This window comes from Pseudoliparis swirei, chromosome 8 (assembly GCF_029220125.1).
Source record: "Pseudoliparis swirei isolate HS2019 ecotype Mariana Trench chromosome 8, NWPU_hadal_v1, whole genome shotgun sequence".
Taxonomy (NCBI): Eukaryota; Metazoa; Chordata; class Actinopteri; order Perciformes; family Liparidae; genus Pseudoliparis; species Pseudoliparis swirei.
The window spans coordinates 23,786,261-23,807,546 of record NC_079395.1 but is presented as its reverse complement, the minus strand read 5'-3'; the positions used below and the strand labels follow the sequence as shown (position 1 = coordinate 23,807,546).

Here is a 21,286-nt window from a genome sequence, read left to right as displayed (position 1 = left end):
ACTTTATGTGTTTTATGTTTTATACTGGGAGAATGTGACTAATGTTATCTTTACATTCAGTTTTACTCACCAACAACAAGTGATTCCCTGAGATCTAACACATGTGTTAAATGTGTTGATTCAGTTCTTTAAAAACCTTTTGGTAACTTTGCAAATGTGATGTAACCCAGTGTGTCCCCAGCTGGGGGAGTCGGACTACCTTTCAGCTGTGAGCCGACGGGGACCCTCACCTGGGCAACGGAGACCTGCATGTTATGGATGACATTCAATTAGTGGGAGGGAAATCAGGTCAGATCCCCCTGTGAAGACACCACCTGGCTCCCTGGCTCACACACACACACACACACACACACACACACACACACACACACACACACACACACACACACACACACACACACACACACACACACACACACACACACACACACACACACACACACACACACACACACACACACACTGAGAAAGAGTAGTGTGTTGCTTGATTAAACCTAGCATTAAGAAAATAATGTATTTTTTGCATGAATATAAATAAATAAATAGTTTAGAAGTAGTTATTTAATGATTGTTTTTTTTAAATTCCAGCACACATTTAATTGGCATGAAACATTTTATGTGTGAATAATATGTGGTTTTATTAAAGCTTATATCTGTATATTGTATTTACCTGACCACATCCGGGGGAGTGTGTTGGGGCTAGTTAAATAGATTGCGTGTATTTATTACATCGTGTTTACATGGACCTATAGTAATAATCTATATTCTGGTCGAAGTGAAGTCTGATTTCTGTACTCTTTTTCCTGGAACACGCCGCCAAGACACGGAGCCCTGTGATTGGTCAGCACTCTGTGAGGTTGGAAGCTGATTGGCCGAGCAGGCCTGCACGTGGCTTCACTGAGCGGCGGCTCCTCTGCAGGAAGCAGCGGAGGGACACGAGAAGCCCCTGCGCCTTCAGAGTAAAGCTCCCCTGTGGGGGGCGCAGTAGACTCGATGATACAGTAGTGTAGGGAGCACATTCTGGCTTAACTCTTGAACTTACGGTAACTTACCGTCATCAGGTTCAGTGTGACTTGAACGCACCCGTATCACCATCGTCAGCATCGTAAGTATTGCAACATGTCGTTCAATAAAGCTTTTACTTTGAAAGTCCCGACCGGAAATCAGAACAAGTTGTCGTGTGAGTGAAGCTGTGAGTTGAGAGTCCAGGAGAAGTTACCTGTTTGTGACAGCTCGTCTTGTAACGACACCGCTGAACGGTTCCTCCCGCTGCCCGGTAAGACTGCTGCCTGCTAGCCGAGCAGCTAGCCGCTGCCTCACGTGGACAGGTAGCCACAGGTGTGCGCCACTGAGGACAGGGGAGCTGAACATCGTCGTGTGTGCTGGCCAAGCCTCGTCGCCACAAACACGGACTAACCTGTGTGTTACGTCGTGTCTCGCGCCAGCCCTCATATCGGGCTACACATGCACCCACGACACCAACCCGGCGGGGTCATTAACCGGCCGGGTAACCGGGGCTCTCTGAACACCTGTTCGCTCGCGAGCAGTTCAGGCTGCCAGCAGGTGTGTAGAGAAACCGAGCCGAACACGCGCTAGCAGGTACACGGAGAGGCTGGTGGTGCGTGTCACCATGACAACCCGTCTCACGGTCGACCGGTGTTACGGGTCAAGAAGCGACCGTGTTAACTTGTGACGTGGTTGTCGTGGTTACAGACAGCTGTAGAACACAGGAAGATAACCCGTAGCTGCTCTCGCGAACGCCGCATTGTTGAATGTATATATTTTTATCTATATGAGAGGTTGACTGCCGTCGTAAAAAACGACAACGGCGGACAGGTCCCCAGTTAACACGGTCGCCTGTCAAACCGTGACACCGGGTCGGGGGAGCGGGCGGATTCTGGAGCCGCGCGAACTCCAGGCGGAGGTAGTCTGCACTCGAGTGCAACAAAGATCCTCATTGAGTTGTTATGTATATGCATTTAGCGACATGTAATATAATACATTTATGTTAAATTAATATCTTGAGCACTATTTCAGCGTAAATACAAGCGTGTGTCCTCACGGAGCTGAAATCATGAGATCCAGGAGAGACTTCCTCAGGATGTGACAGCTGCGTTGTGTCATGACTGAGTTGACCTGTAACTGAGCATCAAATCCTTTATTAAAGATAATGGAATGCAATCCATAACACACCTGTCAGGGATGTTCTACATTTACTCATCCAAAGTGGATTACAATAAGGACGTTCAGCCTGTCTTCACTGGTCTCTAAACAAACACAGAGCCAGGGGTCTGCAGTTGGGATTATGTGCACTTTGTTTCCGACAAATCGGGTTTGATCTTTGTCATTTGTGCTAATGGCTCGAAATACTACAATACCCATGAGCCCCTGTTGCTATGGAGAGGAAACCGGTGAGAGGCTCCACTCAGTCGTTGAAGCTCGTTCCAAAGGCCTCTTCGTTGTTGACGCGTGACAATTCCTTCAAACGTGACATGAGTTCAGCTCCAAATTGTAAAAATCCAATTTCTGAAAACCGTCATCGGTTGAGCTGGTGAATAATTCAGTTGAATGAAGAAAACGTATATGTTTGTGTTTGAAGTCCCTGAGTTGAAGCCTTCACGATGTGGCAATGTGCTCCTGTGCGTCCCGCAGGTGACAACATGGCCTCGTGGGTCATCCACATGGCGCTGATGCTGCTGTCCGTCCTCAGCAGCCAGGGGAAGAGGGACCAGCAGCTCTACTGCTCCGGTGAGTCACCGAGGCCACGCAGGCCGGCCATGTCGGGTCCGTCCCTCACTGAGCTGACACTGGTGACCACTGAGCTGCCTGCTCACAATCAGGAACACTGGGAGAGAAAAGGGATGCGGTGTGACGCCCATTGTCGTCTCTTTGGAGGTCAAACTGCAGCCCGATGACAGCAGACACTGTGATGTTGTTTCAGGTCAACCAACAACTATCGTGTTGTAATCTGTCCCCAAAACCATGTCTCCATGCAGGAGTCTGTCCCCCAGAGGTGTGTGGGGCTCACTGTCCTCTGAGAACCATGCTTACCTTCGCATTGAAAATAAGGAAGGTTGTGTTTTGATCGCCGTGTATTTATTTATTTGTATGCGTGTTACTCGCATAACTCAAAAAGTATTAAACCGAATCGCATGAAATTTGGTGGGATGATTGGTTATTATCCGGGGACCATTTAATTAGATTTTGGGATCGGTCGGGTCAAAGGTCAAGGTCATGAAAAGGTAAAAATCTTCTTTTTACCATAGCGCGGTCAATTTTTATCCAATTGGCATGCAACTAATGCCAAAATGTGGCGAAGGTATGCGCTCTACCGAGTGCCTGTTCTAGTTGAGAGATGCTTTTAAACAATGCTTACAGCATGTGTATATCTTACATAATTAATGTAGGCTTGTATATTATTGATTATATTGGTGGGTCATGTTTTTAACTCAAATATTTATGTGGATTTGGCCTTAAAAATCCCAAATCCGTTGGGTTGACCACTCCTCTTCCTCCCTGGTGAACGTGATGAAGCTTTAAAGTGTGACTGAACTTCTGTATAACAAATACAACAAACGATACGCAGACAATTCAATTCAGTTAATTTGTACAGTCCAAAATCACAAATGACAAATTATCCTCAGAGGGCTGTATGATCTGTACACATAGACATCCCTGACCTTTGACCTCACATCGGATCTGGAACAACTCTCCCAAAAAAACCTTCAGGGGGCAAATTCACACACTGGAGGGAGGAGCTACGGTTCACCTGCTGACATTCACACACTAGAGGGAGGAGCTAAGGTTCACCTGCTGACATTCACACACTGGAGGGAGGAGCTAAGGTTCACCTGCTGACATTCACACACTGGAGGGAGGAGCTAAGGTTCACCTGCTGACATTCACACACTAGAGGGAGGAGCTAAGGTTCACCTGCTGACATTCACACACTGGAGGGAGGAGCTAAGGTTCACCTGCTGACATTCACACACTGGAGGGAGGAGCTAAGGTTCACCTGCTGACATTCACACACTGGAGGGAGGAGCTAAGGTTCACCTGCTGACATTCACACACTGGAGGGAGGAGCTAAGGTTCACCTGCTGACATTCACACACTGGAGGGAGGAGCTAAGGTTCACCTGCTGACATTCACACACTGGAGGGAGGAGCTAAGGTTCACCTGCTGACATTCACACACTGGAGGGAGGAGCTAAGGTTCACCTGCTGACATTCACACACTGGAGGGAGGAGCTAAGGTTCACCTGCTGACATTCACACACTGGAGGGAGGAGCTAAGGTTCACCTGCTGACATTCACACACTGGAGGGAGGAGCTAAGGTTCACCTGCTAACATTCACACACTGGAGGGAGGAGCTAAGGTTCACCTGCTAACATTCACACACTAGAGGGAGGAGCTAAGGTTCACCTGCTGACATTCACACACTAGAGGGAGGAGCTAAGGTTCACCTGCTGACATTCACACACTGGAGGGAGGAGCTAAGGTTCACCTGCTGACATTCACACACTAGAGGGAGGAGCTAAGGTTCACCTGCTGACATTCACACACTGGAGGGAGGAGCTAAGGTTCACCTGCTGACATTCACACACTAGAGGGAGGAGCTAAGGTTCACCTGCTGACATTCACACACTGGAGGGAGGAGCTAAGGTTCACCTGCTGACATTCACACACTAGAGGGAGGAGCTAAGGTTCACCTGCTGACATTCACACACTGGAGGGAGGAGCTAAGGTTCACCTGCTGACATTCACACACTGGAGGGAGGAGCTAAGGTTCACCTGCTAACATTCACACAATAGAGGGAGGAGCTAAGGTTCACCTGCTGACATTCACACACTGGAGGGAGGAGCTAAGGTTCACCTGCTGACATTCACACACTGGAGGGAGGAGCTAAGGTTCACCTGCTGACATTCACACACTGGAGGGAGGAGCTAAGGTTCACCTGCTGACATTCACACACTGGAGGGAGGAGCTAAGGTTCACCTGCTGACATTCACACACTGGAGGGAGGAGCTAAGGTTCACCTGCTAACATTCACACACTGGAGGGAGGAGCTAAGGTTCACCTGCTGACATTCACACACTAGAGGGAGGAGCTAAGGTTCACCTGCTGACATTCACACACTAGAGGGAGGAGCTAAGGTTCACCTGCTGACATTCACACACTAGAGGGAGGAGCTAAGGTTCACCTGCTGACATTCACACACTGGAGGGAGGAGCTAAGGTTCACCTGCTGACATTCACACACTGGAGGGAGGAGCTAAGGTTCACCTGCTGACATTCACACACTGGAGGGAGGAGCTAAGGTTCACCTGCTGACATTCACACACTGGAGGGAGGAGCTAAGGTTCACCTGCTGACATTCACACACTGAACTACAGCCAGCAGCGGCCTTTTAAATAACGTCACCTTTACCCTGTCCACTGACGTGTACCTGTGTTTCCCAGCATGCAAGGCGATTGTGGATGAACTGAACTACTCGATCAGTCAGGTGGACCCAAAGAAGACCATCAACGTGGGCGGCTTCAGACTCAACACTGATGGCACCATGAGAGACAGAAAGGTACGGCACACTGACGTGTACCTGAACACACCACCTGTCTCCTCCAGCTGTTAGAGTGTGACGTGTGGTTCCTCCCGAGAGAAGGACTTCCGCTGTTCGGTGATCCATCATGGAGGTGTTTCTGTGTCGTTGCATTCCTCCTGTGATCACATGACTCGTTGGATCATCCATCAGGCGTCTGACTCAGCTTAAACCGTTGCTCTCGTGACGCAGGCTCTCCGTGGCTCCGGTTCAGTCCTCAGGACTTCTGGGTTATCCCAGTGGAGCATGTTGGAGACTTCAACATGCAGAGGGCTCGTGAGATCTACCCTCTAGTTGCATTATGGGAAATGTTGACCACTGTGTCTTTCGAGACATGATGGAGGTCATTGTAGTGTAGTAAAGGAACATGAGGACGGGGATCCTTTGGACATGTTTCTGAACCCTGATGTTTGAGCACACTTGAATAACCCACATTGTTCCAGTCTTGAGGACTGGGATCAGGTGGAGCTCCTCTGTGTTCTGCTTGTCTGCACCATCCATCAACAGGTCATGGAAATGGCCTCTTGGCCTCGTCTACAGAAGCCCTAGATCAGTGGCCCTCTAGTGGGGCGCAGTGGTACTACAGGGCGCAGGAGGAAATGCAGAAAGACCTTTATTGAGAACTTCACTTATAAGAACACGCACATAAAACTGATCATGAATGAATACGACAACGTTACGGCCAACAGGTTGAGTGACGGACGAGATTATTGAGACTCGCTGATTCTTGGCATTTTGCCAAAAGCCGATCTCCCTGAGATGAGCTTTTCTGCTGTTGCCCTTCAAAACGGAAGCTGAAACAAAAACATTGGAGTGTGTGTGTGTCTAACATTAGTGTGTGTGTGTGTCTAACATTAGAGTGTGTGTGTCTAACATTAGAGTGTGTGTGTGTCTAACATTAGAGTGTGTGTGTGTGTCTAACATTAGAGTGTGTGTGTCTAACATTAGAGTGTGTGTGTGTCTAACATTAGAGTGTGTGTGTGTCTAACATTAGAGTGTGTGTGTGTCTAACATTAGAGTGTGTGTGTCTAACATTAGAGTGTGTGTGTCTAACATTAGAGTGTGTGTGTGTGTCTAACATTAGAGTGTGTGTGTCTAACATTAGAGTGTGTGTGTGTGTCTAACATTAGAGTGTGTGTGTCTAACATTAGAGTGTGTGTGTCTAACATTAGAGTGTGTGTCTGTCTTACATTAGAGTGTGTGTGTGTGTGTCTAACATTAGAGTGTGTGTGTGTCTAACATTAGAGTGTGTGTGTGTGTGTCTAACATTAGAGTGTGTGTGTCTAACATTAGAGTGTGTGTGTGTCTAACATTAGAGTGTGTGTGTCTAACATTAGAGTGTGTGTGTGTGTGTCTAACATTAGAGTGTGTGTGTGTCTAACATTAGAGTGTGTGTGTGTGTGTCTAACATTAGAGTGTGTGTGTGTCTATCGTTGGAGTGTGTGTGTGTGTGTGTCTAACATTAGAGTGTGTGTGTGTCTTTGAAGAGCTCCCGGTTGTTGTCCTGGTTGTGTGGCTCCTCCTCCGCCCTGAGCTCCTCCTCCGCCCTGAGCTCCTCCTCCGCCCTGAGCTCCTCCTCCTCGTTCCTGAGCTCCTCCTCCTTCCTGAGCTCCTCCTCCGCTCTGAGCTCCTCCTCCGCCCTGAGCTCCTCCTCGTTCCTGAGCTCCTCCTCGTTCCTGAGCTCCTCCTCCTCGTTCCTGAGCTCCTCCTCGTTCCTGAGCTCCTCCTCGTTCCTGAGCTCCTCCTCGTTCCTGAGCTCCTCCTCCGCCCTGAGCTCCTCCTCCGCTCTGAGCTCCTCCTCGTTCCTGAGCTCCTCCTCGTTCCTGAGCTCCTCCTCGTTCCTGAGCTCCTCCTCGTTCCTGAGCTCCTCCTCCGCTCTGAGCTCCTCCTCGTTCCTGAGCTCCTCCTCCCTGAGCTCCTCCTCTCCTTCCTGAGCTCCTCCTCGTTCCTGAGCTCCTCCTCGTTCCTGAGCTCCTCCTCGTTCCTGAGCTCCTCCTCCTTCCTGAGCTCCTCCTCCGCTCTGAGCTCCTCCTCCTTCCTGAGCTCCTCCTCCTTCCTGAGCTCCTCCTCCTTCCTGAGCTCCTCCTCCGGCCTGAGCTCCTCCTCCTTCCTGAGCTCCTCCTCCGGCCTGAGCTCCTCCTTCCTGAGCTCCTCCTCGTTCCTGAGCTCCTCCTCGTTCCTGAGCTCCTCCTCGTTCCTGAGCTCCTCCTCCGCTCTGAGCTCCTCCTCCTTCCTGAGCTCCTCCTCCTTCCTGAGCTCCTCCTCCGGCCTGAGCTCCTCCTCCTTCCTGAGCTCCTCCTCCGCTCTGAGCTCCTCCTCCGGCCTGAGCTCCTCCTCCTTCCTGAGCTCCTCCTCCGGCCTGAGCTCACTCTAACCTCCACCTGTTGCATTGTCTGCTCCGCCGAGTGTTGCCGGCCCAGAGGAGCGTGACCCCGTGACCCCGGCTCCTTCTCTCAGCAGCTTCTGACCCGGCGTGAATCGGAGAGGGAGGGATGTCACGGCTTAGCCGCCCTCGGGGAGGAGGGTCTGTGTGTTTTAAGTCCCTGCTCTTTGGCCTCCTCCCAGTAGGACTTCCTGGGGCCCCGGGGCCCGCCAGTGGAACCTGCCCGCTGCAACAATGGCGCCGCGAAGGCCTCAAAGACATTGAACTTAGTTAGAGCGGCGAGCTGATCTGCCGGAGCAGCCATGCGTTGAGGATGAGAGGACGCACAAAGCCCCGCTGACACAGTGACACATGGCGTTAGACGCCCAGACACGTGACGCGCTCCTGGGCTCTTAAAGGGACAGTTACACAGAGCAAGAGACGCGGGCGCCGTTCAGCTGCCGACGCGCTCCGTGTCCCGTTGGTCGATTCCATACGCCAGGGTGCATCATGGGAAACCTGGAGAAAATGGTTATTTACAGGCCTGGAAAAAAATGAAATCCCAAAAGTTTTGGAAAAGTCATTGAAATGTTATTTTCACATATTTACACCGTTGGATTAAAAGAATACACATTTATATAGACGTGTATTCTTTTAATCCAACGGTCGTCTCTCATTCATTCGTGTCATTTGTAGTTCACAAGGTGTTTGCTCATGGACGTTGGGTTTAAGGTCCTGTGAGCCCCAACAATGTGGTTTCTAAACAAAGGAGGACATGTACCTGCCGTAGCAGCAGCTGTCCCGTCATAGAGGAATGAGGTCGTTCAGGTGAGCGCCCCTTTGGCCGACAGGTGAATGATGTCATCATATTCAAGTCTGCAGTTTCCCCCCTGTGGGACTTATAAAGGAATATATAATATCTAAGAAAGACATTCCTTTTGATTACCTGACACTTTTCGTACTTAATATATCAATTTGACTGATTGATATTAGTGACATTTTATTTCTTTATGTTAATATATATATATTTTTTATTTCTATGAAAGTAAATGACCTTCACAAAAGTCTCTTAGCCGTTGTGTCTGTCTTTTGATCTGTTCAGTCTGGCTCTTGGGCACATTTATAAACCCTTAAATAAATGAAACAATAATGTTGTTATATTCACATATTTACACCGTTTGATAAAAAGAATAAACATTTATATAAATGTTTATTCTTTTTATCAAACTGTTGTCTCTCATTCTTTTGTGTCATTTATAGACAGACTTCACAACATGTTTGCTCATGGACGTTGGGTTTACAGTCCTGTGAGCCCATGTGTGTGTGAGCCCATGTGTGTGAGCCCATGTGTGTGTGAGCCCATGTGTGTGTGAGCCCATGTGTGTGAGCCCATGTGTGTGAGCCCATGTGTGTGTGAGCCCATGTGTGTGAGCCCATGTGTGTGTGTGAGCCCATGTGTGTGTGAGCCCATGTGTGTGTGTGAGCCCATGTGTGTGAGCCCATGTGTGTGTGAGCCCATGTGTGTGTGAGCCCATGTGTGTGAGCCCATGTGTGTGTGAGCCCATGTGTGTGTGAGCCCATGTGTGTGTGAGCCCATGTGTGTGTGTGTGAGCCCATGTGTGTGTGTGAGCCCATGTGTGTGTGTGAGCCCATGTGGAGCATGTGAGCCCATGTGTGAGCCCATGTGTGTGTGTGTGAGCCCATGTGTGTGTGAGCCCATGTGTGTGTGAGCCCATGTGTGTGAGCCCATGTGTGTGTGTGAGCCCATGTGTGTGTGTGAGCCCATGTGTGTGTGAGCCCATGTGTGTGAGCCCATGTGTGTGTGAGCCCATGTGTGTGTGTGAGCCCATGTGTGTGTGAGCCCATGTGTGTGTGTGTGAGCCCATGTGTGTGTGAGCCCATGTGTGTGTGAGCCCATGTGTGTGTGTGAGCCCATGTGTGTGTGTGTGAGCCCATGTGTGTGTGAGCCCATGTGTGTGTGAGCCCATGTGTGTGTGTGAGCCCATGTGTGTGTGTGTGAGCCCATGTGTGTGTGAGCCCATGTGTGTGTGAGCCCATGTGTGTGTGAGCCCATGTGTGTGTGAGCCCATGTGTGTGTGAGCCCATGTGTGTGTGAGCCCATGTGTGTGTGTGAGCCCATGTGTGTGTGAGCCCATGTGTGTGTGTGAGCCCATGTGTGTGTGTGAGCCCATGTGTGTGTGTGAGCCCATGTGTGTGTGTGTGAGCCCATGTGTGTGTGTGAGCCCATGTGTGTGTGTGAGCCCATGTGTGTGTGTGAGCCCATGTGTGTGTGTGTGAGCCCATGTGTGTGTGTGAGCCCATGTGTGTGTGTGAGCCCATGTGTGTGTGTGTGAGCCCATGTGTGTGTGTGTGAGCCCATGTGTGTGTGAGCCCATGTGTGTGTGTGTGAGCCCATGTGTGTGTGAGCCCATGTGTGTGTGTGAGCCCATGTGTGTGTGTGAGCCCATGTGTGTGTGAGCCCATGTGTGTGTGTGTGAGCCCATGTGTGTGTGTGAGCCCATGTGTGTGTGTGAGCCCATGTGTGTGTGTGTGAGCCCATGTGTGTGTGTGAGCCCATGTGTGTGTGTGTGAGCCCATGTGTGTGTGTGAGCCCATGTGTGTGTGAGCCCATGTGTGTGTGTGAGCCCATGTGTGTGTGTGAGCCCATGTGTGTGTGTGAGCCCATGTGTGTGTGTGTGAGCCCATGTGTGTGTGTGAGCCCATGTGTGTGTGTGAGCCCATGTGTGTGTGAGCCCATGTGTGTGTGAGCCCATGTGTGTGTGAGCCCATGTGTGTGTGTGTGAGCCCATGTGTGTGTGAGCCCATGTGTGTGAGCCCATGTGTGAGCCCATGTGTGTGTGTGTGAGCCCATGTGTGTGTGTGAGCCCATGTGTGTGTGAGCCCATGTGTGTGTGTGAGCCCATGTGTGTGTGTGAGCCCATGTGTGTGTGTGAGCCCATGTGTGTGTGTGAGCCCATGTGTGTGTGAGCCCATGTGTGTGTGTGAGCCCATGTGTGTGTGTGTGAGCCCATGTGTGTGTGTGAGCCCATGTGTGTGTGTGAGCCCATGTGTGTGTGTGAGCCCATGTGTGTGTGAGCCCATGTGTGTGTGTGAGCCCATGTGTGTGTGTGTGAGCCCATGTGTGTGTGTGAGCCCATGTGTGTGTGTGAGCCCATGTGTGTGTGAGCCCATGTGTGTGTGTGAGCCCATGTGTGTGTGAGCCCATGTGTGTGTGTGTGTGAGCCCATGTGTGTGTGAGCCCATGTGTGTGTGAGCCCATGTGTGTGTGTGAGCCCATGTGTGTGTGTGTGAGCCCATGTGTGTGTGAGCCCATGTGTGTGTGAGCCCATGTGTGTGTGTGTGTGTGTGAGCCCATGTGTGTGAGCCCATGTGTGTGAGTGAGTGTGTGTGTGTGTGAGCCCATGTGTGTGTGTGTGAGCCCATGTGTGTGTGAGCCCATGTGTGTGTGAGCCCATGTGTGTGTGAGCTAACCATGACTCTGAATGGATGCTGGTCATGTGATCCGGTCTCAGCACTGCCTGGTGTCACCTGCTGTCCTCACGTTAGCAGCCGTAGGCTACGACTGATGCTACGCTAAGCTAACCCTGACTCTGCTAAGCTCCGCATGGCTAGCTGAGGATGCTGCCCTCTGTACCCAGACTCAACCCTTGTCCTGAGGGTTCTCATTCACTCATCTCTGCTGTATCAACGGGCCAAAGTGACGTTGCAGCTTCCACTGATGACGATGTTATTATTATTATTCATGTGTGAGTCCTCATTGGTCCACACCACCGGGACAATGGCAGTGAAAGGCCCTGTCCGCAGAGGGGCCAGAATGGCTCCCTGTCCAATGGGACTGAATGGCGGATAGCATCCCTGAGAAGCCTATTCTCTGCCCCCCCCCCCCCCCAGCCCCATTCTTCAAACAGCGCTGAGATTGACGGCTCCCTTTCAGCGGGCAGAGGAAGGGCTTTACTCCCAAAGCACTCGGCAGCGCGATAAAGACCCGGAGGTGGGGGGGCTGTTGTCTTATTTCATCCACGGCTTTGGATCGAGGACGAGTTCACATTTAAAACTCAGTCGTATGAATGTGTTGTGAGACGAGGCTCTTGGAGCCGTGATGATGTCATACACGGGTGTAGTTTATGGTTGATGAATAAAATGTGGTTTCTAAACAAAGGAGGACATGTACCTGCCGTAGCAGCAGCTGTCCCGTCATAGAGGAATGAGGTCGTTCAGGTGAGCGCCCCTTTGGCCGACAGGTGAATGATGTCATCATATTCAAGTCTGCAGTTTCCCCCCTGTGGGACTTATAAAGGAATATATAATATCTAAGAAAGACATTCCTTTTGATTACCTGACACTTTTCGTACTTAAAATATCAATTTGACTGATTGATATTAGTGACATTTTATTTTTTAAGTTATTATTTCTATTTCTATGAAAGTAAACCTTCACAAAAGTCTCTTAGCTGGTATGTCTGTCTTGATCTGTTCAATCTGGCTCTTGGGCACATTTATAAACCCTTTAAATCAGTGGTCACCAACCTTTTTGAGCCCAAGATCCCTGACCTCCGCCTTCATGACCGGCAAGATCTACCTGTTGAGGCGTTGAGAGGAAACGACGGTCCAGACTGGACTTATGACTTGAGGCTTTTTATTTGGCCTAATTCTAATTGAATGAAATCAAAACACTTTGGTCCAGCTTTCAAATTGATGAGACCAGGAACACAGAATTTAAGTGCAATATAAAAAGTAAGATATTTGTTCACCGCACACAATATGAAAAAGAAAAAACACATTTGCAATGAGCAGCTGGATGAACTACCAATATAAATGTTGTATTCATTTACATTACGACACGACACTAACAACATGATCAGTCAGTGCAACTCATGTAAGTTCAGCTCTCATCACAATGCCATCATGTCATGTGACTCCAGTCAGAGTGATGCATGTGACTGAACTCTGTCTGTGAGCTTGTAGTTAGTTCATAAGCAGACAGATAGTCTGAGGCCGTCTGTGAGCTGCTGTCAGTAATCCAGCTCCTGGTCTTTGATTTGGTGATTTTCTCAACTTCCCTGATGGGTTTTTCGGGGCAAATTTGGTATTCATGAAAGTTTTCTCATCTGGGACTGGTTCTGAAGTCAGCCCGTTGGTGAATACGTTCACATCAGCTCTACAGACATCCTCAGATTTAAATCATTATAATTATAATAAATATGAGAATCACCATTTGTGACTCGTGCATCTGAGCTTTTAAAAAAAAAGAATAAATACAATTGCAATCACTTTCAAGAAAACCAGATTGCTTCATCAGACAAGAAAAAAAGCTCAATGTTGAGCTTTTGTTTTGAAGGATAACAGCAGAAAAGCCAAACTCACGGAGGTAAGACCTGGCAAGTCGCCAAGAATCTCGGCTGTCGCGCATGCGCAGGCGCAACTTGTTAATGCCGTAACGTAAACATTTACACTAAGGTACAGGCATCTCAACATTTATTTATTGATGACGTAGTTGTATGTCCTTGTACTTTGAACTTGTGTAATATGTAAAGTTATGAATAAAGGTCTTTCTGCATTTCCCCTGCGCCTCACCTGTACTATACGCTCCCCTCTTTCAGGAGCACAGCTGACAACACGGCTGTCAGAGAACCTGTCTTCAGGCGTTCATTAAAATCAGGCGGAGATCTTTTCTGACGTCGATGTTCCAGTCAGGAAGAAAACGTTTCAGAAGACACTTCAGAAAATGTTCGAGAACGAGGAACAATGTGTTTCTGATTTTATTTTCATTTTATTTTGGAGATTGACAGTCGATCGCGATCGACGGGTTGGCGACCGCTGCTTTAAATAAATGAAACAATAGAGTACGTGAATATGTTCTGCTCTGAGGATGATGAGAGAGAAGGAAACAATGGTTCAGGACTAGTTTGACTGAATAAACAGAATCAATAGAATAATGTAAATACAAAGGAAATGAATAGTAGCCTCATCTCCATGGCAACGCAGCAAACCATCATTTAGGATTATGTAATGTTGACGACCTCATTGTGTCCGTGGTCGCCCATCCACAGACACTGAAAACTGTTTGGGGTTGTTGCGTGACTCGGTGACTTAGTGACTCTGACTCTGTGCATCGGTGACATAGTGACTCTGTGACATAGTGACTCGGTGACATCGTGACTCGGTGACATCGTGACTCAGTGACATCGTGACTCTGTGACATAGTGACTCTGTGAATCTGTGACATAGTGACTCTGTGACATTGTGACTCTGACTCTGTGACATAGTGACTCTGTTACATAGTGACTCTGTGACTCTGTGACATATTGACTCTGTGACTCTGTGACATAGTGACTCTGACATAGTGACTCTGTGACATAGTGACTCTGTGACTCTGTGACATAGTGACTCTGTGACATAGTGACTCTCTGACTGTGACATAGTGACTCTGTGACTCTGTGACATATTGACTCTGTGACATAGTGACTGACATAGTGACTCTGTGACATAGTGACTCTCTGACTCTGTGACATTGTGACTCTGTGACATAGTGACTCTGACATAGTGACTCTGACATAGTGACTCTGACATTGTGACTCTGACATAGTGACTCTGACATTGTGACTCTGTGACATAGTGACTCTGACTGTGACATAGTGACTCTGTGACATAGTGACTCTGTGACATATTGACTCTGTGACATAGTGACTCTGTGACATAGTGACTCTGTGACTCTGTGACATAGTGACTCTGTGACATAGTGACTCTGTGACATAGTGACTCTGTGACATTGTGACATAGTGACTCTGTGACATAGTGACTCTGTGACATAGTGACTCTGTGACTCTGTGACTCTGTGACATTGTGACATAGTGACTGTGACATTGTGACATTGTGACATTGTGACTCTGTGACTCTGTGACATTGTGACATTGTGACTGTGACATAGTGACATAGTGACTCTGTGACATAGTGACTCTGTGACATAGTGACTCTGTGACTCTGTGACATTGTGACATAGTGACTGTGACATTGTGACATTGTGACTCTGTGACTCTGTGACATTGTGACTCTGTGACATTGTGACTCTGTGACATAGTGACTCTGTGACATAGTGACTCTGTGACATAGTGACATAGTGACTCTGTGACATAGTGACTCTGTGACATAGTGACTCTGTGACTCTGTGACATTGTGACATAGTGACTCTGTGACTCTGTGACATAGTGACTGTGACATTGTGACTCTGTGACATAGTGACTCTGTGACTCTGTGACATTGTGACTCTGTGACTGTGACTCTGTGACAGTGACTCTGTGACTCTGTGACATTGTGACTCTGTGACATTGTGACATAGTGACTCTGTGACATAGTGACTCTGTGACATAGTGACTCTGTGACTCTGTGACATAGTGACTCTGTGACATAGTGACTCTGTGACTCTGACATTGTGACTCTGTGACATAGTGACTCTGTGACATAGTGACTATGTGACTCTGTGACATAGTGACTCTGTGACATTGTGACTCTGTGACATAGTGACTCTGTGACTCTGTGACTCTGTGACATAGTGACTCTGTGACATAGTGACTCTGTGACATAGTGACTCTGTGACATAGTGACTCTGTGACTCTGTGACATTGTGACATAGTGACTGTGACATTGTGACTCTGTGACATAGTGACTCTGTGACATAGTGACTCTGTGACATTGTGACTCTGTGACTCTGTGACATAGTGACTCTGTGACATAGTGACTCTGTGACATAGTGACTCTGTGACATAGTGACTCTGTGACATAGTGACTCTGTGACATAGTGACTCTGTGACATAGTGACTCTGTGACATTGTGACTCTGACTCTGTGACATAGTGACTCTGTGACATAGTGACATAGTGACTCTGTGACATAGTGACTGTGACATTGGGACTCTGTGACTCTGTGACTCTGTGACATTGTGACTGTGACTCTGTGACATTGTGACTCTGTGACTGTGACTCTGTGACATAGTGACTGTGACATAGTGACTCTGTGACTCTGTGACATAGTGACTCTGTGACATAGTGACTCTGTGACATAGTGACTCTGTGACATTGTGACTCTGTGACTCTGTGACATTGTGACTCTGTGACTCTGTGACTCTGTGACATTGTGACTGTGACTCTGTGACATAGTGACTCTGTGACATAGTGACTCTGTGACTCTGTGACATAGTGACTCTGTGACATAGTGACTCTGTGACATAGTGACTCTGTGACTCTGTGACATAGTGACTCTGTGACATAGTGACTCTGTGACATAGTGACTCTGTGACTCTGTGACATTGTGACATAGTGACTCTGTGACTCTGTGACTCTGTGACATAGTGACTGTGACATTGTGACTCTGTGACTCTGTGACTCTGTGACATAGTGACTCTGTGACATAGTGACTCTGTGACATAGTGACTCTGTGACATAGTGACTCTGTGACATAGTGACATAGTGACTCTGTGACATAGTGACTGTGACATTGGGACTCTGTGACATTGTGACTCTGTGACTCTGTGACATTGTGACTCTGTGACTCTGTGACATTGTGACTCTGTGACTCTGTGACATTGTGACTGTGACTCTGTGACATAGTGACTCTGTGACATAGTGACTCTGTGACTCTGTGACATAGTGACTCTGTGACATAGTGACATTGTGACTCTGTGACATAGTGACTCTGTGACATTGTGACTCTGTGACATAGTGACTCTGTGACATAGTGACTATGTGACTCTGTGACATAGTGACTCTGTGACATTGTGACTCTGTGACATTGTGACTCTGTGACATTGTGACTCTGTGACATAGTGACTCTGTGACATAGTGACATTGTGACTCTGTGACATAGTGACTCTGTGACATAGTGACATAGTGACTCTGTGACATAGTGACTCTGTGACTCTCTGCTTCTCTTATTTGAAGAGAAGAGTAAACTAAACCTTGTGAGTGTCCTCCTGATGGAGGAGGAGGAGTGGGTGGAGCCTCTGGGCTGGTGTCAAAGTCATCACAGCTGTGATTGATAGGTGAACCTCATCGTGAACCTCATTGTGACTCTGTGACATCCTCGGTGCCCTGTGACCCGCTCTGTGACATAGTGACTTCCTGACTCAGTGACTTGTGACTCTGTGACATCCAGTGAATTGTGATCCAAGTGACTCTGTGATCATAGGACTCGTGACATGGGACTGTGACTCTGTGACATAGTGACTCTGTGACATGTGACTCTGTGACATTGTGACTCTGTTTACTCTGTGACATAGTGACTCTGTGACATAGTGACATTGTGACTCTGTGACAGCTACCTGACATAGTGACCATGTGACTCTGTGACTCATGTTCCATGTTCTCTGGTCAAAGTGATCTCATGTTCTCTGTGTCTCATGTTCATGTTCATTGGTCTCCATGATCTCATGTTCTCTGGTCTCATGATCTGGTCCATGATCTCATGTTCCATGATCTCATGATCTCATGTTCTCTGGTCTCATGTTCCATGGTCTCCATGATCTCATGTTCTCTGGTCTCATGTTCCATGGTCTCCATGATCTCATGTTCTCTGGTCTCATGTTCCATGTTCTCTGGTCTCCATGATCTCATGTTCTCTGGTCTCATGTTCCATGGTCTCCATGATCTCATGTTCTCTGGTCTCCATGATCTCATGTTCCATGATCTCATGTTCTCTGGTCTCATGTTCCATGGTCTCCATGATCTCATGTTCTCTGGTCTCATGTTCCATGGTCTCCATGATCTCATGTTCTCTGGTCTCATGTTCCATGGTCTCCATGATCTCATGTTCTCTGGTCTCATGTTCCATGTTCTCTGGTCTCCATGATCTCATGTTCTCTGGTCTCATGTTCCATGGTCTCCATGATCTCATGTTCTCTGGTCTCATGATCTCATGTTCCATGATCTCATGTTCTCTGGTCTCATGTTCCATGGTCTCCATGATCTCATGTTCTCTGGTCTCATGTTCCATGGTCTCCATGATCTCATGTTCTCTGGTCTCATGTTCCATGGTCTCCATGATCTCATGTTCTCTGGTCTCATGTTCCATGGTCTCCATGATCTCATGTTCTCTGGTCTCATGTTCCATGGTCTCCATGATCTCATGTTCTCTGGTCTCATGTTCCATGGTCTCCATGATCTCATGTTCTCTGGTCTCATGTTCCATGGTCTCCACGATCTCATGTTCTCTGGTCTCATGTTCCATGGTCTCCACGATCTCATGTTCTCTGGTCTCATGTTCCATGGTCTCCACGATCTCATGTTCCATGTTCTCCATGATCTCATGTTCTCTGGTCTCATGTTCCATGGTCTCCATGATCTCATGTTCTCTGGTCTCATGTTCCATGGTCTCCATGATCTCATGTTCTCTGGTCTCATGTTCCATGGTCTCCATGATCTCATGTTCTCTGGTCTCATGTTCCATGGTCTCCATGATCTCATGTTCTCTGGTCTCATGTTCCATGGTCTCATGTTCCATGGTCTCCATGATCTCATGTTCCATGATCTCATGTTCCATGGTCTCCATGATCTCATGTTCTCTGGTCTCATGTTCCATGGTCTCCATGATCTCATGTTCTCTGGTCTCATGTTCCATGATCTCATGTTCTCTGGTCTCATGTTCCATGGTCTCCATGATCTCATGTTCTCTGGTCTCATGTTCCATGGTCTCCATGATCTCATGTTCTCTGGTCTCATGTTCCATGATCTCATGTTCTCTGGTCTCATGTTCCATGGTCTCCATGATCTCATGTTCCATGGTCTCCATGATCTCATGTTCTCTGGTCTCATGTTCTCTGGTCTCATGTTCCATGGTCTCCATGATCTCATGTTCTCTGGTCTCATGTTCCATGGTCTCCATGATCTCATGTTCTCTGGTCTCATGTTCCATGGTCTCCATGATCTCATGTTCCATGATCTCATGTTCTATGGTCTCCATGATCTCATGTTCTCTGGTCTCATGTTCCATGGTCTCCATGTTCTCTGGTCTCATGTTCCATGGTCTCCATGATCTCATGTTCTCTGGTCTCATGTTCCATGGTCTCCATGATCTCATGTTCTCTGGTCTCATGTTCCATGGTCTCCATGATCTCATGTTCTCTGGTCTCATGTTCCATGATCTCATGTTCCATGATCTCATGTTCTATGGTCTCCATGATCTCATGTTCTATGGTCTCATGTTCCATGGTCTCCATGATCTCATGTTCTCTGGTCTCATGTTCCATGGTCTCCATGATCTCATGTTCTCTGGTCTCCATGATCTCATGTTCCATGGTCTCCATGATCTCATGTTCTATGGTCTCCATGATCTCATGTTCTCTGGTCTCATGTTCCATGGTCTCCATGATCTCATGTTCTCTGGTCTCATGTTCTCTGGTCTCATGTTCCATGGTCTCCATGATCTCATGTTCTCTGGTCTCATGTTCCATGGTCTCCATGATCTCATGTTCTATGGTCTCCATGATCTCATGTTCTCTGGTCTCATGTTCCATGGTCTCCATGATCTCATGTTCTCTGGTCTTATGTTCCATGGTCTCCATGTTCTCTGGTCTCATGTTCCATGGTCTCCATGATCTCATGTTCTCTGGTCTCATGTTCCATGGTCTCCATGATCTCATGTTCTCTGGTCTCATGTTCCATGGTCTCCATGATCTCATGTTCTCTGGTCTCATGTTCCATGGTCTCCATGATCTCATGTTCTATGGTCTCCATGATCTCATGTTCTCTGGTCTCATGTTCCATGGTCTCCATGATCTCATGTTCTCTGGTCTCATGTTCCATGGTCTCCATGTTCTCTGGTCTCATGTTCCATGGTCTCCACAATCTCATGTTCCATGATCTCATGTTCCATGGTCTCCACGATCTCATGTTCTCTGGTCTCATGTTCCATGGTCTCCATGATCTCATGTTCTCTGGTCTCATGTTCCATGGGCTCCATGATCTCATGTTCTCTGGTCTCATGTTCCATGGTCTCCATGATCTCATGTTCTCTGGTCTCATGTTCCATGGTCTCCATGGTCTCATGTTCTCTGGTCTCATGTTCCATGGTCTCCATGATCTCATGTTCCATGATCTCATGTTCTCTGGTCTCATGTTCCATGGTCTCCATGATCTCATGTTCCATGGTCTCCATGATCTCATGTTTCTTGTTCTATGGTCTCCATGATCTCATGTTCTCTGGTCTCATGTTCCATGGTCTCTATGTTCTCTGGTCTCATGTTCCATGGTCTCCATGTTCTCCGTGTTCTCCCAGGTTCCTCTGGCCCGCTCCGAGTCTCACCTCAGCGAGCTCGTGGAGGCGGTGTGCGGCAGCATGAGCGACTACGCGCTGCACGTGGACCCCGCCACGCGGCAGCGGGCCTACAGGAGGTTTGCCCCCCGGGACAGCGGGGCCCTCGGGGACTTCCCCGACTTCAACAACTTCCAGTTCGACGGCCCCGACGCGTCCAACGCGCTCAAGTTCGCCGTGAGTTTAAAATCAGTGGTGGAGCCGCCATGTGGACGTGGAGGCAGAGCAGAGGGCCCCTCTACGTCCACTGAGAGGGGCTCCTCTACGTCCACTGAGGTGTGTGTGTGTGTGTGTGTGTGTGTGTGTGTGTGTGTGTGTGTGTGTGTGTGTGTGTGTGTGTGTGTGTGTGTGTGTGTGTGTGTGTGTGTGTGTGTGTGTGTGTGTGTGTGTGTGTGTGTGTGTGAACTCGTATCGGGTTGAAGTCTCTGCTCTGTGTTCCTCAGTGTGAGGCCGTGGTGGAGGAGCTGGAGGATGACATCATCTCTCTGTTCAGCCGGGAGGCGGAGCATGAGCACCAGGAGTTATGCAGCAGAGTCTCAGGTACACAGGCTCCTCCCACACAGGCCGTAGAGTGTGTTCACAACAGTGATGAGCGTGTGTTGTTTCCATATGATCCCTGAAGCACCAGGATGACTTCTAGGATGTTCTAATGTGTGTTGGCGTTTCATCATCATGTGTATTTGCTCTGGTTCCAGACTACTGTGAAGACGACCGGGCCCCGAAGCAGGAGCTCTAGAGCTCTGGGGGTCCAGCAGGAGGTGGGACCACTTTTATAACAAAGATCAGGAAAAAGACTTTTTCACCAAACATGTTCAATCTTTATAAATAAATCAAAGAAAAAATCATGACAAACTATTTTGTTCACGTTTTTGTCTGCGGCTTGAAGTCAGACACAGTTCTGTCAGCTGTGTTTCTATTGGCTGAGGGACATTTGTGAATTTAAATATAAATGTGTTTATTTCACAGTAATTTGTATTACTATTATGAATGTTATTCTAACAGAAAG

At 48.1% G+C, this 21,286-nt stretch overlaps 1 protein-coding gene across 3 annotated transcripts; it reads left to right on the top strand.

Moving 5' to 3' along the window:
* The first annotated feature begins 1,017 nt into the window (after nucleotides 1–1,017).
* cnpy1 (canopy FGF signaling regulator 1) lies at nucleotides 1,018–21,135 on the top strand. 3 transcript variants are annotated; one of them, XM_056420835.1, is made up of 6 exons: nucleotides 1,018–1,105; nucleotides 2,653–2,748; nucleotides 5,463–5,578; nucleotides 20,245–20,457; nucleotides 20,724–20,820; nucleotides 20,976–21,135. In XM_056420835.1, exons 2-6 carry the CDS (start codon nucleotides 2,661–2,663, stop codon nucleotides 21,014–21,016), a joined length of 555 nt encoding a protein of 184 aa, XP_056276810.1. In that variant the 5' UTR covers nucleotides 1,018–1,105; nucleotides 2,653–2,660; the 3' UTR covers nucleotides 21,017–21,135. The 3 variants fall into 3 exon arrangements, with proteins under 3 accessions (XP_056276810.1, XP_056276809.1, XP_056276811.1); XM_056420834.1 differs by lacking the exon at nucleotides 1,018–1,105 and adding an exon at nucleotides 1,172–1,276; XM_056420836.1 differs by lacking the exon at nucleotides 1,018–1,105 and adding an exon at nucleotides 1,475–1,563.
* The last annotated feature ends 151 nt before the right edge of the window (nucleotides 21,136–21,286 follow it).